At 35.5% G+C, this 23,452-nt stretch overlaps 1 protein-coding gene across 1 annotated transcript; it reads right to left on the bottom strand.

The window, feature by feature from the left end:
* Nucleotides 1–6,293: 6,293 nt before the first annotated feature.
* Nucleotides 6,294–8,773, bottom strand: LOC109166614. Its single transcript, XM_019315507.1, has 2 exons — nucleotides 7,717–8,773; nucleotides 6,294–6,385 (listed from the first exon to the last, which is right to left on the bottom strand). Exons 1-2 carry the CDS (start codon nucleotides 8,771–8,773, stop codon nucleotides 6,294–6,296), a joined length of 1,149 nt encoding a protein of 382 aa, XP_019171052.1.
* Nucleotides 8,774–23,452: the final 14,679 nt, after the last annotated feature.

The raw sequence follows: 23,452 nt of genomic DNA on the forward strand, positions 1-23,452 counted from the left end.
TTTTCTACCCATTATAGGCCTAGCTCTCTTGGGCTCTTATTAGTATAGTAGATATAAATAATTAGTAGCTACAACAAAAAATAATACATATGCATTTAATTAATTTAGAATTAGATGTCTATAATGCTTTATTTAAAAAAAATTATTCATTATAAAAAAAATAAAAGAAATATAATTTCATTAGTTATATTATATTTATTTTCTACAATTCAAAGATTTCTTAACGTCAAATTTATTAATTTATTGTATTCACTAATCACTACATTGTGCATTGTCTTCTTTTTACATTACCCTGTAATTAAATATCAAAGTTCTAATACAAAACATGTTATATGTATTTATTTACCAAGTATTTTATACAAATATAATAAATATTAATATTTTGTTCAATACTTTCACATGATAACTTACGACACACATCTCACAACACATGAAACATTTAGGGGAAAAACTACCACTACTAAATATCAATATGTGTTTGTAAGATAAAGAGTTCATATTACAACTAAAATCTCAGTCATATACACATCAAGGCAAATCTAAAACTTGCTACACCATAATCTCATTGCATGATGAATCCATCTATGCTGCCACCACTAACCTAATTGCACATGATACACTACCAATAAAAAAATAAAAAAAGAGAGGACATGTACGATGAAAACATTGACAATGCTACCCAAAAGAGAATTAAGAATAATTAGAGAAATTTAAACCAAAAGTAGTACTTATTTAGACTATCGGTTTAAAACTAAGTATTTAGACTAGCGTTATTACAAAGTTGCAAACATTTGTTTTAGTGACAATTATAATCAATCTCTCATATATTATCATGAATTTATATACTTTAAATTACCGATTTAAATAAACAAATTCAACATTTATTTATCTATGGATAAACATCTCTTATATAATATTGCATTGATATATTTTGAAATACTTATTTAAAAATAATCATGGGCATTATCTCATTCGCGCAAAGCGCGTAAAAAAAACTAGTTTCATAATACAAGACATAAATTTGTAAAATAATATACACAGTATGTTGTGTGTTACATAACTACTAATCTATTTTAGGTACAAAATCCGTACGCTTAAGATACACAATTACATAACATGAGACATAAAAATGCATATCATAAGACACATACACATGTTTTATATTTACTCTAATTAGTTCATGTACATAATCAATATTCTTAAGTACAAAATTGCATGACATAAGATACGAAAACTCATAACACAGACACAAAAATGTATAGCACAAGACACGAAAGCGCATGACATATTTACTTTATTTCAGGTACAGAATCCATACGCTTAACGTACCATTGCATAACATGAGACACAAAAACGCATAATACAAAACACATACGCATACTTTAAAGTTAAAAAAAAAAAAAAAAAAAAAAAAAAAAAAAACCTTGTAACATGAACTAAACAACAAACGGTCGTCGTCAAAATTAAAATTCAAAACGACGTCGTATAGAACTAGGTTGTACAATGCACTGGGTCCACGGTATAATGATTGTTGTTTGGGCTCAAATTATTCTATGGACCCCAAGGTGGACCCGGGTCTAAATGTTCACAATTTGTATACTACGAACACACAATATTAACATAGATTACTTTGTTTTGTATTCACAAGTTCCTTTCAAATACTGCAGTCACACAATATTAACGAATTAGGATTTGATGACTCAATATTATATTCACAAATTCCACTCTACCTTTGTTATGTGTTTTGATTTAAAAACACAATTTATATTCTAAGAGTTCACAATTCTAATATTATAAATTCACAATTTATACGTCGTTTAAAATCAAAATCTATCTTGCAAACTGGACCCTGTTCCATGCTATAACAACTCTGGTTTGGGACATTGGACTTATGTTTGCAAATTAGCCAAAAAAAAAAAGGGACTGAAAATTTTAAGTACTCCATATTTAATTACTCCGGTATATTAGTTTGGTTTCTTTTAGGTATAGTAAATGCTTAAAAATAATATATGCGATATCTTGTGATTTAAGATTTGTTGTGAGAAAACAAGTTTCGAATTAACTATTCAACCATTGCCTACGCTTTTTTAAAGTATTATTAACTTTATTAGAAAGTAGTATATGTTTTATACTTTTTCTATCTATTGCAATTCAAAAAATCAATACTCCACCATTGGAATTTGATCCTGTAACTTTCATTTAAAGAGAGTCACAGAGATGTCATCTGAACACAAAGTGTTTGGCCAATCATTACGAACTTGAGATGATTAGAAATATAGATTATGTTTTTCAAAAACCACCAAAAACGAAAAGAAGGTGTTTGATACACCTATGATTGTATAATAATTATAGAAAGTATTTGTGGAGTTGTTTAATTAGTAGGAGAGTTAATTGTGGTCCTAAATTAGTATAAGGATAAATAAATAAATACTATATATATAAATAAATAAACAAACGATATATATATATATATATATATATATATATATATATATATATATATATATATATATATATATATATGGGCATGATCAAATGAGAATCACATCTCCTGTACAAACATACGAATTACTTATTGTGTATCTTGTAATGCATAATTATATATTTTTTGTAATTTATACATCTTGTAAGTTGTAATGCCTAATTGTGCAGTTTGCACAGGAGTAGTGGTTCTCAATTGATTTTGCCTATATATATATATATATATATATATATATATATATATATATATATATATATGATCAAAAGAGAATAAGACTTTAGGAGAGAAATAAGAACAAATCTCAATCTTACATCTGGAAAAATCAGACGAATCAGATCAAATTAAAAAAAAAAAAACGTAGCATCATTTTCGTAATTATCACCAACTTTGCTATACAAACGTGAACACTAAAATCTACAATTCTTAAACTTTTCTAGGTTTGCACATTTTGCATATTTAGTATTAAAAGATTGCAATTGTAAAGATGCAAAACTACATTGCACTTAAGGTTTCGATTTTAGAGTTCATGACTGAGTTTTTATTTTTATTTGGTTTAATGGTTCACTTTTTACTTCTTAAGGTCTAGCATTTATAGCTTAAATTTAAAATTTAACTTTTTCGTTGATTTTATAAAATTTACCAGGTTTTAATATTTAATTAATTGTTAAGGATTGCATATTTAATTGTTCAAATTTGCATAGTAAATTTGATGATAATTGTAAAAATGCTATCGCGTTTTTTTTTTAAAAAAAAAATCTAATAAGATCCTTTAAATTTTTATAAATATAAGGTTGAGATTGGTTCTTATTTCTCTCCTATGTATTGTTCTTACAGAATCCTTAGCATATATATATATATAGGTACGGCTGCGCCTTAACGTGCGACCGCACCAATAGTTATGCAAATATGCACAAACAATGTTAGGAAATGCACAACACAAATATGCACCATTAGGTACGCATCACCAAAAAACGCACTATTAGGTATGCATAAAAGCACCACACAGTGTTCAGAAATGCACATTTAGGTGTCTGGAGTTATGGTGCACTATTTTGGTTGTGTTGTGCATTTTTTTAGTGTGTATTTGTGCATTTCATTGTTGTGTATTTTCCTAACACTATTGGTGCCTTTCTCAAGCGATCGCACCGACCGTACGGAAAGACGCGGCCACATTTGAGCATAAGTCTATATATATGTGTGTGTGTGAGAGAGAGTAATATATATATATATATATATATATATATATATATATATATATATATATATATATATATATATATTAAGAAGAGTAATGATATTATTATCTAGTGATGTTTACTGGAATATCGGTAAACATCGCTAGAGAATGATTGTTGGAAAAATTAGATAAAATTGACATTTAAAATTATCATTTTATGGTATAATTTTCAGTGGAATTCACTTTTTATTTAGGTTGGGTCAAATTGAATTTGAATTCTGATAGTTAAGAAGATGAATTTGATATATTTTATGACGTTCAAAATAGATAATGAGTGAAATTAGAAATTGATTCACAAAATACACCTATTTAAATTGAAAAAAATTAAATTAAAAAAGCTTTTAAATAACATTTGTTTCAAATTAAAAAGGGACGTGGTTTGCACTAGTATATACAATTCATCTTTTAAAAAAAAAAAGATTGAATTGTATAATATAAAACACTTTCTCACGCACAACACTAACCTTTTTAGAATTATTTCTCAATGAATTATTTTATTTTCTAATATCATTAGGCTTCTTAATTTTCTTTCACTCTTTTACTATATTCCTCTGTCATCCTCAATTTCTATATCCCTATTGATTCTTCCATTCCTCATTTCCTTTCGGAAGTTAGCACTCACTCAAAGTAGTGCCTATCTTAATACAAAGTCTAAAGTGTCATCTCGCACCCTAAACCATTATTGATTATTCATGCCGCACCATGATATTTTGAGTCATAAATCAGACTTTTTTTTTTCATTTAACCTTTTTTGCAGGTTACCTACATGTTACCGGTAATAAATGCTGACATGGATTTTATTTTTTATTTTTTATTTTTCTCTTAACACCTTGTCTGCTCCGGTTACGAATCAACACCTCGCTTACGTCAAATTAGTTTCTGTTTGTAAGTTTATACTTCAAATTTTCTACGGGCCTGCCGGACAATATTATAAAGATATGGATTTTTCCAAGATTATGAACTGCGAGAAGAGTCTCGTAATCGCTGACCTGTGGCCGGACAAAGCCAAATTTCGGAAGAACAAATTTATTATATAAATAGCCTAGTCCCTGCCTAACCCTTTGTTGTCAATTGAATTATATACCGTACATTATTAAAAACCATAGAATTAAACATAGACCCAATTTTTTTACCTTAAATAATCAGATTTCATCAGAGTATAGTAGAATCCGGGCTCAGAGTATAGAAGATGGGGCAATCTTAGACAGAGGATTTAAATTTATATTTTGTGAATGCGATTTAAATTGTGATATTCTTGGTGTTTTGAATGTACAATTTAGGGTGACTGAATATGTGCTTTTTATGCATCCATTGAATGTTTGTTGAAAACTGAATTAATTTGTGGTTTTTTTTGAAAGTAAAATGAATCAAACAATGACTCTGGAAAATGATTGAAACGGCCTAGTCTAGGCCGTGTATAAATATTTTTACAATTAGAAACGGCCTAGACTAGGCCGTTTATGTACATGATTGTATTATTATTATGATTGTGACTATGTGCATGATTGTTTTTAATTCCTACTCTTTAATAACATGATTGTTATTATGATTGTGGCATAATGTATGTTTATTATTTTAGTGTATTTTTTTTTTCTATATCATGATTGTTATTATGATTGTGGCATAATTTATGTTTATGATTGTAGTGTAATTGTTGTATGATTGCATAAATATTAGAGATAATGTAGTTTATCATTATGTAATTTGTGAATTTTTTTTATAACTATGTGATTATCATAAATACAAATTTATAATACTAATATATGACATGAATATAAAATTAATACAATTCATGATAATAATTTATATACAAATACTAATATATGGCATGATTAAAACTGTTTCATCATTGATTGTTATTTAGGATAGTTATGGCACAACGAGTGAATCCTGGACCTATTGATGGAAGTGTGCTAACGTTTCAAAGGCAACATCGTAGTAGAGCAATTTGGAGCGAACCCAACTACGATTGTGAAGTGAAAGTTGCACGGTACGATACCGTAACAGTGTGCGATGCCGCACTTGATCCTCGAGTGCAAGAACATCTACGTACTGCCGGATTTTACGGTATTTCTCGTTTGACGTCCATTAAATTGGACCATGGGCTAATTACTGCACTTCTTGAGGGATGGCGGGCGGAAGTGCATGCCTTTCATATGCAATTTGGTGAGGTTGGAATAACACTTCAGGATGCGGAAGTGTTATTTGGGCTGAAGGTGGACGGGTTGCCAGTGTCGGGAGATGATACTGTATATGAACCAGCTGAAGTTGTGAGAAATTGCTTTGAACTGCTTGGATTTTATTTGGCACCGCAATTCATGACCAAGACAAAGATTAAAGGGACTGTGGTTCCGGCGGTTGGCCAGTTAAACGAGGGTAGCACACAGGAATCGGTGATTTTGGAAACACGCCGTTTAATTTTTCATTTATTAAATGGTTTTTTGTTTTCGGACACAAGCAAGGTGTATTATAAAACATACTTGCTAGAGTATATTAGAAATTTTGACTTATGTGGACAATACAGTTGGGGATCGGCTTTTTTGGGATATTTGTACTGTTCCTTGTGCAGAGGTGCTAGGCTGAGAGCTTCAACGGTTTGTGGTTGTTTTCTTCTTCTACAAATTTGGGCATGGGAGAGGTTGACAATGGTATGACCACATCGTGTTCTGCCACTCACAGAGATCTCAGATTACCCTCTTGCATATCGGTAAGTATCCTTTTACGTATTACATGTACTAATCATTGTAGAATTATATTATATTTTGTTTGCAATGTTATTGTTGTAGGTGGGTGTGCACACACACATGGGGTATAGTGCCAAATCACACCACAATCGCATACCGTGACCAATTCGATCGCTTATTGGAACAAAGGGTAAGTTGAAAAAAAGTCTTGTTTTTTTTTTTTTTTTTTTTTTTTTTTTTTTTTTTTTTTTTTTGTATTGATAATATATTCGTAAGTTAGTAATCCGGAATTATAATATTTGTTTACATTTCGTGTTTACTCCATATGCTGGATTGATCGAGGAACTGCCATTTTACTGCAAGGCCGGATCGGCGCTTTGGACATCCCATGTGCCACTTATCTTCTATCATGTTGTGGAATATCATTATCCGGAGCGATTTTTTAGGCAATTCCATGGGTTACAATTTCCCCACCATCTGTGGTATGAATCATAACCCCGAATGGGTAAAATAAATATGGTGGATTCCAAAATGTCACTGCATGGAATGTGGACACCAAGCAAGGAAAACCGTCTTTTGTGGAGTGCATTTCTCTCCTATAGAGACTCGTTATCCGCGTTAGCGATTTAAGCTTGCCGTATGTCCACCGTATTTTGTAATTCATTTTTTCATTTAGAATATGTAGTCTATGTAGTCTTCGTATTCCAGTGTTGTATTCCAATTTAATATAATATATTATTCCAAGTTATCCGTGTCAGACTTTTAGGACTTTGTTTTTAGCAATGTTGTATTCCAATTAAATATGATATATTATTTCCATTTATCCGCGTAGACTTTTAGGACTTTGTTTTTAGCAAAGTCCTATTCAGACTTAGTAGTCTGTGAGTTTTAATACTTTTAATTGAGCCCGTTTGTCATTTTGTGTGGCTGTAGCAATCAGAATTCATCTGATTGCTACAGTCATACGAAAAAAAAAATTGTTATATAAGTAAATTTAAAAATTTTTATGACATTATTTAATTAAAAGTGTTATTTTGATGTACTTGTAAGTAAAAAAAAAAAAAAAATTACTAGAGTGTTGAACTAAAACATTCGATTTTATTAATGATTTAATTTTGGACATTGCATAGAAGAGTGTGTTGTCTTTCGACAATACTTACATTTTGTTCTGCGATTGCTACTAAAGTCCATTTCATTGGGAAATCTTGTTGTTCATCGTTGGCCTCTTTGTGTTCGTCGCTTAGCGTTAATAGGCGGAAGGTAAGTGATATGATTTGACCACTGAGTATGTTCGACCAATGGATAGAAATTACCTGCGTAAGCATTCTTGTAGTTTTGGACGGAGTATACTTGTGGCACGAATTGGTAAAATGCCTCCCTTCGGAAATTACAAGCTGCTATCACATGTGCACACGGTATTCCGTCCATGTTCCACTTGCCGCAGTTGCATGTACGTTCAGCCAAGTTGATGTGAAAATGATGGTGTAGACTGTGAGCCATGTATCCAGAAATTATAGCAACGCCGTAAATGCCAAGAGTGTCATTATATCTTTCAATGCTTGCATTTTTTGACTCATTTTCTCTAGCAACCAAATCTTCTTGAATCTTTGGCATGAAAAACATTTGCTGTTGATGCATCATCTCCCCCGCAGTACGCCTATCGGCAAACATTGTTCGTAACTTGTGAAAAGTTATTCGTGCAATTGCCGTGACAGGCAATATTCGGCAACTCTTAATCGAGTTATTAAATGACTCAGATAGATTGGTTGTCATAATGCCGTACCGATGACCCCCATCGTGACATAATGTCCATGCCTCTTCATCGAGTGCTGCCAGATAGTTGTATGCATTGGGCCAATTTTGTTGGATGGTCTGCATGTTTTCATTGAATTGATTTGTTGTAACAGCAGTACCAGCTTCCCATATCAATCTACGTAACCACCGATTTCTGCTGACCTTTGTTAGTACATTGCTCCGAAGGTGTCGAAGGCAATACCTACATTTCACTCGGCCATGCAATTCTATGACGTCCTTAAACGCCGCTTCAATTCCAGCATGTCTATCCGAAACGATGCACATTGAATCGTAATCGGGAAAGACATGTACAACGAGTAGTCGTAGAAACCAAGTCCAGCTAGCGTTATTTTCCGAGTCAACTATTGAAAAAGCCAGTGGATATATTTCCTTTTTTGCAGTGTATCCGCATGCTAGAAGGAGATGCCCTTTGTACCGGTTGTACAAATGTGTACCATCAATACAAATAACTGGGACGCAATAGCGGAATCCATCAATTGCCGGCTTGAAAGCCCAGAATGCATACCTGAAATGAATGTATTCAGAACCACGTAGTTCGGATGGAATACACTCCATCTCGACAATCGTTCCCGGGTTGGACACTTGCAAGTTACACAAGAATTGGGGGAGATCATTGTAGGATTGTTGGAAATTCCCGTACTGCATCTCAATGCATTTTTGTCGGGCGTACCATGCCTTCCTATACGAAATGTCACACTGTAATGTTGGCGCACATATACTTGGATGTGTTTGATTTTGTATTGTGGGTCTGCAGCGATCTATTGGAAAATCAAATCGCTAATTAGTGCGCTGCTGCACATTCTGTCTGCCCCTCCTTGGTTGTATTGTTTTGTGCAGTCATGTGTATCAAAGAACTTTGTCACCATCCATTGAGAAGATGCCCCATGCAATTTCCTTGCTAATAATGTCCAGCCACAAGAAGGTATTGCATGGAAATTTTGACACGAGACTTTCCAATTGTTTTTTTTTTTCTTGTGATTCGTTATGAAGCTCCGCCTCGGATGAATACTCTATGTTGATACAGCTTTTTTTAGTATGGGAAAATCTGGGAAAACCATTCCGATGCATATGACATTTGTTGAGGGGTCATATGACATCATTTCTTGGTCATCCCTCTCTGTAAACCCGTGGCTGAATGTCGTTGTCATTTGTGGTATTGGAGAATGGTAGAAAGGAATAGCAGAATCAGGGACAGTTGTACCTCGACCACCATATTGTTGAGCAGTTTGTCCCATAGTTTGGAAGTCAACTGTAACTGGTTCATCTATGTCCTCGTCCGTAGTATAGTCACTGCTTGATGGTATTGACTCGGGTACATAACTCTCATCTGTCTCCGAAGAAGTTTCCACGATTGTTGAAGAAGATGGTGTGGCATGAGAAGTATAACTCCCGAAATAAGATGCCATAATAAAATATTGAATCAAATTGTGTTGGTGGGTATTGATAAATTGGTTGTGGTGTGTATGGTAAATAGAAAATTTGGATTTGGATCTTGCTTGAACAGTGGTGAGCCTGAAAAAAAAATGAACACATGCGGATGGTAAATAAAGGGGAAGAAGCAAACGGACTCAGCTAGTCCAACTGTTAATTAATTTTAATTTTTATTGAAGTTGCACTCCCCTAGTCCTACTGTTATTTATTTTGTAAATTTTATTTGAAGTTGGACTCCCCTAGTCCAACTGTTTAAAGTTTCCATCCATATTTTATGTTCAGTTAATGATAATAAGCATACATTTGCGCAATTTTTTTTTTTTTTTTTTTTTTTTTTTGCGAATATTTTGTTTGAAATAGAATATTTATATTCAATTAATGATAATAAGTAATCATAGTAATTTTTATTTTTTTAACAATACACATTGAAGTAATGATATAAGGATACATAGTAATTTTTTTTACTTTGAAAGTAGATGTTTATATTCTTCAATGATTGCATCAACTCTCATAGCATGTTCATGAGTCTCCGTGCTATTTCGTGCTGCATACGCTCAAAAATCTCGGCCTTAGAAGTTTTTTTTACATTGTGATTTGTGGTACTACTTGAACTGCATTGTCCTCCGACATCGTTTTGTTGATTGTTTATGAATTTGTTGAAAGCTTGAATGGCTTCATCTTTACTGGTATATGATTTATATAAATTGTCGCTAAATCGATGCACTTGAGCTTTTGCATCCTCACAGTTTTCATATATTCCTGGTTGTCGACCGATAAACACAACATATGTCTTCACCTAATATTCAATATCTTGTTAGGGGAGTACTATTAATATAATGAAGACAAATCAAAGTGAAGAGTACGTACCATTGTAGTTTAAATCACAAGCTTGATGACTTGGTTGAAGTGGTAAAACTACAAACAATATGCTTATTGATGAGCAAAATAGATGTTTCCTCCTTTCCAATATGGTATTCAGGAAACACATAAATTGTATGGTCTTCACGAAACAAAGATATTGATGGTGCTTTAAATAAAGGTATTGTATAATCGGTATGGAGTAGTCCAACTACACTTCAATATTTATTGTTTTAACTATTTAAATATTTATTTATTTTGACATGCTATTATATCACACTTTTTTTGGGGGAAGATATGTTTTGGGAGAAGATATGAGGATAAAGTTGTACTTCCCTATACAAGTCAAACTTTACAATATAATCTGCAAATTTTTTCCAAAAAAAGTGTTGTCATATGAAGTAAAGTTGCATTCCCCCAGTCCAACTTTACAATACAATCACAAATTATTTTCGGAAACAGGCATGCACCAACTTTATTGTTTCGAAAATTGGATGCACAAAATTTGGTTAGTCAAGTCAAACTTTAAGTGTTTTCAAAAAAAAGTAAAACTTTAAGTCACACTTTACAAAAGAATCTGCAATTTTGTTTTGAAAAAAGTGTTGTCATATGAAGTAAAGTTGCACTCCCCCAATCCAACTTTACAATATTTTCGAAAATAAACTGCACCAACTTTATTGTTTCGAAAATTGGATGCACAAAATTTGGTTAGTCAAGTCAAACTTTAAGTCACAGTTTACTTTATTGTTTTGAAAATTGGATGCACAAAATTTGGTTAGTGAAGTCAAACTTTAAGTCACAGTTTACAATAGAATCTGCAATTTCGAAAATTGGATGCACAAAATTTGGTTAGTGAAGTCAAACTTTAAGTCACAGTTGTATGAAGTAAAGTTGCACTCCCCCAGTCCAACTTTATAATATTTTCGAAAATGAGAAGTAAAGTTGCACTCCCACAGTCCAACTTTACAATATTTTTGAAAATAAACTGCACCAACTTTATTGTTTCGAAAATTGGATGCACAAAATTTGGTTAGTCAAGTCAAACTTTAAGTCACACTTTACAATAGAAATTTGGTTCAAACGTTACAATAGAGGTCTGAAAAGAGGTGTGAAAAAGAGGAAAACGAGAAAAAAAGAGGTCAAAGAGGCAACAGAAAAAGAGGAAAAAGGTGTTTGATTTCCCCAGAATTAAAGTTGCACTCCCCCAGTCCAACTTTACACTACAATCACCGTTTTACGAAAATGAGATGTGTTGAACGGCATCAAAATTACATTAAATTCAAAACAAAACCTTTAGATGTGAAAATGTCTGGTTTCACATTAATATAAGTTAATTTAATGTGACCTATAAAACCACTCTAGTCAATTGCTCTATATAATAGAATTACTTGCATAGTGATAGCTGAAAAAAGTGTTGTTAATATACCAAAGTTGTCAAATAATGGATATGTGGAGATACTTTAGTTCAAACGAGATAGAGATGAATAATGAGTTGGAGAGTATTGAGTATTTTGTGCATACTATACACAATTGGAAGTATGCTATGTTCACATTAATTAGACAGAGCAGAAGAAGCAATTACATGCTTGTCGTCTCACCATCGTGGCTGATGTTGTCGAATGTTTTAGGATTTTCCGTAACATTCCCCATTACAATCCGCAGCAGAAGACGTGCAGACGAATTCGTCCAAAGTGTTATTTGTGGTTCAATTGCTTATAATTTCCGCATAGACCGTTGTATGACTTTAAAAATACTTACGCACATACCGTATTCTTTATTAAAATGACTAATATTATATTTAATATTTTTTTTGTATACTGCAGCTTATTACATGTCCTCTGAACTTGTAGGTCATGCCCATCCGTCCATGCGCACGGTTAGTTGGTTTGTTGTCGACATTGTCACGTCATTCTCATTTGTATTTCCATACTGCATGTTAGCGCACTTGATTCAGCACGTAAAGCCTACTGCACTATTATTCCACGGACATTCACACCCGTGGGAGTTACCTGTTGAAAACATGAGGTGTTATGAAGGATGTGCAGACTTTCTACACGCACATGAAATTCATCACGACAACAAGATAGTGATGCGTCATATCGGTGCTTTTCAATTTGAATTTTTTGTTGTAAGAAACAGGGCTCAAGTTGAATTGCTCGATGCTCTAGGTGAGGGCCACGAATGTGATGTGAGCGAGAATACGGAAGGCGGTATAATATCTGTACCAGCAAGTTCGAGCATCCAACCAACTCTTTTGACGTATGAGCTAATAGGATGCAGGACATTAATGATTAGTAACTTTGAGTTGACGTGTGAACCCGGACTGCTAACAGACTACATATACATACTCGACGTACACTGACAATGACTACGTAGATGTTTTACATGGAAACAAAACAATAAGGTTTATAATGGTCACTACAGTCGTGCGTACAAACAATAAGGTTTCATAATCAGCTGCTGAGATAGCTGAATATTAGTTGCGCGCCTACCCCGACCACCCGTTTCTCGACCACGACGCAGATGTGCCCTATCTCGCTGGCCATCACTACGGGGTGGACTTAATGGTTGATCCGGCAGGGGGGCAACCTCAATTTCATCAAGGTTCATGTGCAATAGAGGCTCATACTTGGTGCCGACCACGAATTGACGCGAAGTGTCAACAATATCCCTTAACGCTTGCTAGTGGTTATCCAGATTGTTAAGTGCTTGAGTGCCTCGTATGGTCAACCTTGTTAAGGTATGCATCTAATCATAAAAACAAAAATAATCAACTACTATTAAAAACATCATAACCATTTAAAAGATATGTAATCCAAATAATAAAAAAAAAATTAACATACTAACCGCTTCGTTGAATGAAACCGCACACTGCACAAAACCCTCGTTTTGGTAATGCATCGGGTTACCAATGACACAGCGCCCATGCCGGTAATACCAAACCCGGTACGCATCGTGCGCTTGCGGTTCAGCAGTAAGATTCATTTGTACAACATATTGATTTCGTAAATTCCACACAGCAATATGCTCATGATGTTTCTCTAACCAATTTGTACCTGTATTACCACGTTGGTCAATGTCGTGCAACGCTTGCGAGTATACCACAGATGGTGGGGTAATTGTAACCCATGGAATTGCTTGCAAAATCGCTCCGGATAATGATATTCCACAACATGATAGAAGATAAGTGGCACATGGGCTGTCCAAAGCGCCGATCCGGCCTTGCAGTAAAATGGCAGTTCCTCGATCAATCCAGCATATGGAGTAAAAACGAACGGTAAACAAATATTATAATTCTGGATTACTAACTTACGAATATATTATCAATACAAAAAAAAAAAAAAAAAAACAAGACTTTTTTTCAACTTACCCTTTGTTCCGATAAGCGATCGAATTGATCACGGTATGCGATTGTGGTGTGATTTGGCACTATACCCCATGTGTGTGTGCACACCCACCTACAACAATAACATTGCAAACAAAATATAATATAATTCTACAATGATTAGTACATGTAATACGTAAAAGGATACTTACCGATATGCAAGAGGGTAATCTGAGATCTCTGTGAGTGGCAGAACACGATGTGGCCGTACCATTGTCAACCTCTCCCATGCCCAAATTTGTAGAAGAAGAAAACAACCACAAACCGTTGAAGTTCTCTGCCTAGCACCTCTGCACAAGGAACGGTACAAATATCCCAAAAAAGCCGATCCCCAGTTGTATTGTCCACATAAGTCAAAATTTCTAATATACTCTAGCAAGTATGTTTTATAATACACCTTGCTTGTGTTCGAAAACAAAAAACCATTTAATAAATGAAAAATTAAACGGCGTGTTTCCAAAATCACCGATTCCTGTGTGCTACCCTCGTTTAACTGGCCAACCGCCGGAACCACAGTCCCTTTAATCTTTGTCTTAGTCATGAATTGCGGTGCTAAATAAAATCCAAGCAGTTCAAAGCAATTTCTCACAACTTCAATCACCCTAAATTGTACATTCAAAACACCAAGAATATCACAATTTAAATCGCATTCACAAAATATAAATTTAAATCCTCTGTCTAAGATTGCCCCATCTTCTATACTCTGAGCCCGGATTCTACTATACTCTGATAAAATCTGATTATTTAAGGTAAAAAAATTGGGTCTATGTTTAATTCTATGGTTTTTAATAATGTACGGTATATAATCCAATTGACAACAAAGGGTTAGGCAGGGACTAGGCTGTTTATATAATAAATTTGTTCTTCCAAAATTTGTGAACAAAATATTTTGCACATAGAAAAATAGCAAATAAATTTGTGAACAAAATAGCAAAATAAAATATAACAATTTTTTGTGAACAATATTTTTCCTAGAAAAATAACAAAATATTTGGGTTTTTCTATGGTCCCATAGCAAAATAAATTTGTCAACAAAATAAACTAAATTAATAATGCCTAGACTAGGCATTTTTATAAATAGTACTTTTTCTAAAAAAACTGAATTCATTTGTGGCACATAGTCTAAACTGAATTCATTTGTGCATGAATTCATTTAGGGCATTTTTTCTAAAATAAATAGTGCTTTTTCTAAAAAAACTGAATTCATTTCTATTAATTCCTAGTCTGGGCACATAGTCTAGGCCGTTTTTATAAAAATGCCTAGTCTAGTCTAGGCACATAGTCTAGGCCGTTTATTTTTCTGCTTTTTCTAAATAATGTCTAGTCTAGGTCGTTTCTATTTTTTTATACGAATTGCACGGATTCTAGAATCATTCAAACTGTATATTGCTGGATTAATCAATGGAAAGTTTCAAAAAACCACAAATGATTTCAGTTTTAAATCATAAGCTATATACAAAGTTTCAAAAAAGATCACAAAGTGATTTCAGTTTTCAATCAGTTTTAAATCATAAGCTACATACATAAGAAAAAAAACAAAGAATATGGTAGCTACATACATCAGAGTCTTCAAAATTATGCATTATTGCAAAAGCTATACATTTCTAAAAAAAAATAAAAAAAATGAAGCTTTCACCATTAATGGAGGAACTAACCTTTAGATGTTATTAAAGCAAAAACCAAACCGCCGGAATCCGCCTCCAACCGCCGTCTCCACTCTGCCGGAAGCGCCTCCTACCGCGGTCCCTCGCCGGAAACCGTCAGCCACAGCCGCTAATAGCCGTCGCGCCCACTTCTGGAAACCAGATCCACCACTGCGCCTCCGCCCTCCGTCGCCCCACTGCCGGAACAAGTATTCCCCTGCGCCTCCAACCACCGTACACCTCCGTCGCCTCCAACTGCCGGACCGTCCAAACAGCCACCGCCGAGCACCACTACAACCATAGTTGGTAACCGATTTTTGGGACCACAAATCTTATTTTTTGCTATTTTAAAAGTTTTGTGTTGGGACCATAGAAAAATTTCGTTGAAGGTAAAAAAAAATGGGGAAGAAAGAGGAAGGAGATGAATATATGGGAGTCAAAACTAGGGTTTTTACATTATTGGGAACCGTATTATACACAATATACAATAACTATTAAATTAAATAATATAATACGTAAACAAACCGTAAACCGTATGGTATTTGGAATGGTAAGTCTTTTTAAAATTGCTATGCCCTATAGCGTTTTTCCTATACTCGGACTCCACCAGCACGGTTTTCCCTGCTACGTAACCCCACTCCATGCATAGCCTTTTTCGTATCCAACGCCCATATTTTGCACCCTCTGCAAAAGCACCCGGAATAAAATGACGTTGAAGCTGTGGAAATGGGTGTCACTAACAAAATATCTATTAGTTTTATTATTATTATTATTATTATATTATTATTATTATTATTATTATTATTATTATTATTATTATTATTTATTTATTTAAATAAGATTACATGGACTCCACCTCATTTAATTAAAGCTACGTCACTAACAAATAAGCTCAAAGTAGTTGAAACCGGCGACATGTCATCGTCTTTACCGGAAAACCTACAAAAAGTGCTAGGCGGACAAAAAAAATTAATTTATGATTTTAAATATCACTTATTAAAGATCAGGGTGCGGCATGAATAATTAAGAATGGTTCATGATGCGGGATGACACTTTAGCCTAATACAAAATCATATAAGTGCCCCTTTGGTTTGAACCAAAAGGCAAGGAATAACACAAGACATTCAAATCATCAAAACTACAAAAATAAACCATAGAGTCTAACCAAAAAGTTAGAGGGGCTAAATTCTTTGCTATAGATTTATCCTGATGACATGCATGCATAGTATGTGAGAGATTTTCAATAATATAGAAGAAAGCAAGTTCTTGGATTCCTCAAAATTAAAAGATTGAAAAGTAGCCATGGAACATGATAAATATATTAACAAAGAATGTTCTTGCAAAATTTGGTTAAATGATGCTCTTCCATCGACTGTAGGGTTGTTCAAAGCTAGTGTAAAGTGGCGATGAGACGCAATTGTGCCCTGTCCACTATGAAGTGAGGAGGACGAGATGGCGATGAGACGCAATTGTGCCCTGTCCACTATGAAGTGAGGAGGACGAGACAACCAATCGTTATACCATGGACCAGGGTTTACAGTGCAATATGAACATTAGTTCATGTGTTTGTGTATGTGTTTTGTGTTATAACTTTTTGTGATTTTGCGTTATGAGATTCTGTACATTATGAATATAAATTCTGTACTTGGAATAAATTAGTAATTGTGTCTTATGTTATGAATTTATGTGCCTTGTGCTGTGAAATTTTTATGCATATAAACAAAAATTATGTATCTAAAATATATAACATGCGTATGAGTCTTGTGTTATGATTTTTTGTCTTGTGTTATAAAATTTTGTATCTTACGAGTATGAATTTTGTACCTCGTCTTTTCAATCCAGCAGGGTCCATAATGTTATGCTATGTGCATGTCTTGTGTAGTGATTTTTTGTGCTTTGTGTTATGAAATTTTGTATCTTACGAATATAAATTTTGTACTTCCTTGTTTCAACTTTCAATTCATAGTCCATAATACTATATGGAACTTGATTCATGATATAAATTGCCCGAGACAACCGTATCCTAAACACACTAAGCTAAGAGATTGCTCGTACGCTAATCAAGTTTGGGTTGTCTCTTAGTCATTGGTGTAGGCATGCGCAGTACAATTTAATGATTTGAGGGATGAATGCCCGCATGGGTAGCTCAACTGGTCATAGAGGTGAAACTTTGGAAGAATGACCAGGGATCAAGTCTCACCAAGCGGCAGTGTGGGAGCAACCTCTCAAAGTGAGGGGGGGCTCCTTGTGCTCAGTGAGCATCGGTCTAGCCTCTGATTGAGTTAATTAGATGGTATAATTAGTTGATAACATTACCTGATTGTAAAAAAGTGTTTAATGATTTGAGTGATGAATTATATATGGGTGTACAATAAGTTAACCAATAAGGAGTGTCCTATTTAGAATAACACGTCGGTGTCTCAAATATGACTATGACTGTTAACTGATTGAGTTAATTAGATGGTATGGGTGTACAATAAGTTAACCAATAAAGAGTGTCCTATTTAGAATAACACGCCGGTGTCTCAAATATGACTATGACTGTTAACTGATTGAGTTAATTAGATGGTATAATTAGTTGATAACATTACCTGATTGTAAAAAAGTGTTTAATGATTTGAGTGATGAATTATATATGGGTGTACAATAAGTTAACCAATAAGGAGTGTCCTATTTAGAATAACACGCCGGTGTCTCAAATATGACTATGATTTATTTGGTAAATGACTGTTAACTGATTGAGTTAATTAGATGGTATAATTAGTTGATAACATTACCTGATTGTAGAAAAGTGTTTGGTAAATTAGCTGTTAGCTGATAATTGTTTGGTATAATTTTTTTTTTTCAAAAAACTAATTGAAAAAGTTGTTTCGATCAGCTTTTTAAATTTTAACATTTTGGAGTTTCAAAAAACTAATTAACTAAATATGTATATTGATTTTTTAAATAAGTTAAACAATTAATAGTTTGTCAGATAAATTAAAATTGACTGATAGGCTAATTTTTTACCAAACTGGGCCTATATATTTACATTTTTTTTATAAACATGACAAGATAAAGCATTAACATAGTTGAGTTCGTTCAGGTTGTTCAATCTCAAATAATCAGATAATTTTGGTATATTTTAAGAAATTCTAAATTGAATCATTTGAATGTGTTACCTTCTATTTAGATCTCAAATATTGTCCTATAAACAAAATTCAACAATGACATTAGAATGATAATAACATAAATTCCAAATCCAATCAAATAAGCTAACATACAACATAAGAAAATTTTTAAAATCTATATTTATATATACATAAAAATAAAATCCTCCTATTTCATTTTCCCGCTCAAACTTTTGTAGTAGAACTTATTTGGTAATCAAATGTAAAATGGAAATTAATTAAAATTTATTAATTCGTAATATTACATAATTACACATTTCCTTTTTGAAAAATTATACAAGTTTATAATTCTCATATTTTCTACAAATTTAATAAGAGTGAATAATGTTAGGCCCTTAACTGGAACAAAAAAAAAAATGTCGGTACTAATTGTTTCTTAAAATGAATAGTTCATATTATTTTGATTTTAGTATCTTTTAATGATTTTCCTTATTTACCCTCTATTATATTATTTTCTTCCCTTAAATAACCCTAAATTTCGTTAATTTAAACTTTAGTAACGGAATATTTCGTTTACTATTTATTATTCTTAACATACTCTTAATTTATATAAGGTCTTAGATTCGAACTTCATCCCAAGTATAATTGGCATAATTGTTAAACATATATTATGAATATGTTAAAATGTATTAAAAATATATATATATATATATATATATATATATATATATATATATATATATATATATATAATATAAAATTTAACATAAACTTGGTCAAATAATTAGCTCGACTAAATACATAGCATTCAAAGTTGAGCATCAGAGATTATAAATCAGGAACTACTTTAAAATCATTTGATTTTCTTGAATTTTTTATTTTAAAAAAATTAGGTTAAGTTTTTTTTTTTGGTTTAATTAATCTTCTTCTGATTATTTAGAACAAAACTTAATATTTCAATTATGCTTTTGCATTATTGGAATGATTTAGACCATTATGGTATTAATATTTTTTGTATTTTTTTTATAATGGTACAATTGTACATTACTTTTTTACAAATATTATACTATTATTTTTTTATCAGACAAAATTGTTCTTACATCATTGTCAGACCTACGCGGCCTAACTACAAAGTTGTTGATCATAAATACAATTACACATGGACTTTAAAACGGTAAGATCATTTTTCAAATAATTGACAATGTTAACATCCTACTAGCTCCAATTGAGCAAGTTTACACATCAAAATTTTATCAATGCATGAAACCTTCTAAAAAAATTTGTAAGTTAATTTTTACTATATCATTATATTAATATCTATTGTAACCATATATTTTAAATTATTTATTATCATCCTCTATTGACAGCAATTGTAGCAATTGTCATGAACAAACTCTCAAAACAATTTGTCTCAACAAGGAATGAAAATTAAAAAGAATCATTGATTTCATTATTGTTGAAGAAAAGTATGTACCACACTTTATTACTCTTATTAATTAAATAAATTAGTAGCTACAATAAAAAAAAAATACATATGCATTTAATTAATTTAGAATTAGATGTCTATAATGCTTTATTTAAAAAAAATTATTCATTATAAAAAAATTTAAAAGAAATATAATTTCATTAGTTATATTATCTTTATTTTCTACAATTCAAATATTCCTTACCTTCAAATTTATTAATTTATTATATTCACTACATTGCACATACACACTACCAATAAAAAAAAAAGGACATGTACTGAAGATGAAAACAATAACAATGCTACCCAAAAGAGAATTAAGAAGAATTAGAGAAATTTAAATCAAAAGTAGTTGGTAGGGAATATCCCGACCGACATAGCTTCACCACGACCGAGAAGCCTTTGTCCTTTTCTCTTTGTCTTTGCAGGTAACAGGTCGGGCTCCTTGTGAAGAACCCGGTCGGGGTCCGACCGGGAGTTGCCCGAACGACGATGTCAACCACCGAGCGGTAGCCCTTTGGCGGGAGAGCTGACGAAGGACACGTGGCGGATCTCTACATCGACAGGCAGGGCACCCGGGAGGATGACACGTGGTGGCTACGTGGAGGACATGCCGAACGGCTGGAGACTTGTCCCCGGCATAACGGCTATAAATACCCACGGTAGCTACAGTGGAGGGGACTTTTGGACGATCGATAGGTTGTTGTTAGAGAATCCCGACCGCAGTCAGTCGGCACTCAGAGCAACCAAGTAGATTGTACTTAGGGCCTTTACCGTGATCAATAAAGACATTTACTTGCTTTAATTGGTCTCGAGTTACTTCATATTGCTTACGTATAATTAGCAGTATCATTTGGCGCCGTCTGTGGGGACCAGTGCAACAAAGCTACGTCTTGACGAGCACTCGGCCTCTTTGCAACAATGTATCCGTGGGCATATAACAACTTCACCGACGACCAAGCAGATGTGGCGAGCTCATCTGACCATCACGCTACCCAACAGCAAGGTCAGACGGTCGATCTAAACCTCAACCTCTCACCACCGCATCCATCAAATGCATACCCGGCCGCCCAACAGCCGGTGAATTACATACAACCGGGATACCCAACACCCGGTCTGCCATACCAGCAGCAGCCGATGATGTATCCCGCCCAGTATCCGTACCCGGTCCCACCTCCGCCGTATGGGTATTGGCCAGGCCAACCGATGTGCTACACTCCCCCGGTTGGTTATCCACCATATACGCCTGCTTATACAGCTCCAGCCGCCGCCCCTCCAGTACAACCGACCGCACAGGTAGAGCCGCAGCGTCAGTCCGCATCCCGGGCTCGACGCTCGGCTCATTCGCGGTTGGGGTCGGGGGGTGCTGATGCGATGGAGGCACCAGCCCAGGCCGTCCAAGCGGAGGACCCTGAAGAAACTGCCCGGGCGGCGGCTTTTGATCGTCTTCGACCGGAGATGCGCCAGCGTTTGGGACCCCAAGACCCGAACCGCGGGCAAGAAGACGTACAGATGCAGGAGGCTAGTCAGGAGGCTTCATCTGGGTATAGCGGGTCGAGATCTCACCGACGGCGACGCGCTCGGGATACAGCCCAAGCCGCTCAAGCCGCCGAGCTCAACGAAACCCGAGGATTGCTCTATAACCTCCAGGCGGAAGTTGCGCAGCTCAGGAATGCGTACCCTGCAACACCCCCGGTCAACCAATCGACCCTGCACCAGACGCCTTTCACAGCAGCGGTAATGGCCCAGCCTTACCCGCTTGACTTAAAGGTCTCTGGAGAGAAGAGTTACGACGGACGGGCAGATCCTGAGGCCCACGTGAATGATTTTTTCAGCAACATGATGCTGAAGGGCGTTTCGGACGCCGTGATGTGCAGGGCCTTCTACTCGACCCTCACCGGTCGGGCAGCAGAGTGGTTCCGAACCCTGCAACCGGGGTCGATCGATAAATTTGAGACCCTGGCGATCAAATTTGTAAGGAAGTTCATCACTTCCAAAGTGGTGAGAAAGTCCTACATGTATCTTGAGAAGGCCAAGCAGCTAGAAGGGGAAAGCTTGACCGATTTCCTCATCAAATGGAAAGCAGCGGTCGGGGAGGTCGAGCCCATGGACGATGCGACCGCCACCCATATGCTTCACATATCTCTCAGGGCGGGACATTTGTATCAAGACTTCATCCTACACCCCCCGACCAGTTACGAGGAGGCCCTTCGGAGGGTCACAGATTATGCCAACGCCGGCGAGGCGAACGCCGTAAAGCGCTTGCAGGAGGTCGGCTCCTCGTCCCGTAAACCGGCCGGCCGGGCGGAACATCGGTCGGGAGATGACAATCCCCGATCCCGCACCAGGCCTGGCGAGTTTACGGCCTTGAACCGATCCGCAGCGGAGGCCATGCAGTACGCCCAGTCCTGCAATCTCATCAAACTCCCCCATCCCGATCGAGACGGCCCTGACAAGAGTAAGCACTGTGCTTACCATCGATGCGCCGGGCATGACACCGAGGAGTGTACCCACTTACGCCAATTGTTGGAAGATCTGCTTAATATGGGAAAATTGGACAAGTGCGTGGGGAGGAGAGAAGACAATAAGAGGAATACCGATCGGAGAGATCACAGGCGTTCTCATCACCGTTCCGATCGAACAGGTCAGGACCGAAGAAACGATCGAAGGGACGATCGTCACGATGACCGACGGGACCTTGACCCTCCGTCTGGTAGCCGCCCGTTCGGAAAGCCTACCATCCATGTCATTTTTGGTAGACTGGAAGATGCTTCCCGACCGCGGACTAATTGCCCGGTCGCTATAGTGGATTCCCGGGAGACTGGGAAGAGGCAGAAGATGGAGCCCATAACCTTCACCCTCGAAGATCAACCTAGCAGCAGTGACCACGGCATGGAGGCGCTCGTGGTCACGATTGACGTTAAGGGGACAGACGTCCAGAGGGTTATGGTTGATACGGGCAGCAGTGTGAACGTCCTATACTTGGACGTCTTTGAGAAGCGTGGCCTCGACAGGAAGGAGCTGACTCCGGTCGGTGTACCACTGTCAGGATTTACCGGGGCTCTTATTTACCCCGAGGGAAAGATAACGCTCCCGGTCGAGATCGGCACATCTCCAAAGTCGATCAAGACGGAGCTGGAATTTGTTGTGGTCAACCTCCATTGCGTCCACAACATTATCTTGGGCCGACCCGCCATTATGAAGATCGGTGGGATAATTTCTATGCCTCACCTCTGCATGAAATTCCCCACCCCTAATGGGGTCGGTGTGGTCCGTGGCGATGTCCAATCCGCCCGGAAATGCTACACCCGAGCGGTTAATAGACGTGACTCCGGTCCGTCT

Source organism: Ipomoea nil, unplaced genomic scaffold, assembly GCF_001879475.1.
Source record: "Ipomoea nil cultivar Tokyo-kokei standard unplaced genomic scaffold, Asagao_1.1 scaffold3104, whole genome shotgun sequence".
NCBI lineage: Eukaryota > Viridiplantae > Streptophyta > Magnoliopsida > Solanales > Convolvulaceae > Ipomoea > Ipomoea nil.

What these genes read in the sequence shown, in the direction of transcription:
- LOC109166614 (XM_019315507.1), bottom strand. Translation starts at nt 8,773, where the DNA reads ATGGAGTGTATTCCATCCGAACTACGTGGTTCTGAATACATTCATTTC. An exon ending in CTACAAGAATGCTTACGCAG is followed by an intron (nt 6,386 to 7,716) that starts GTAATTTCTATC and finishes TGTGAGTGGCAG; the next exon opens with AACACGATGTGGTCATACCA.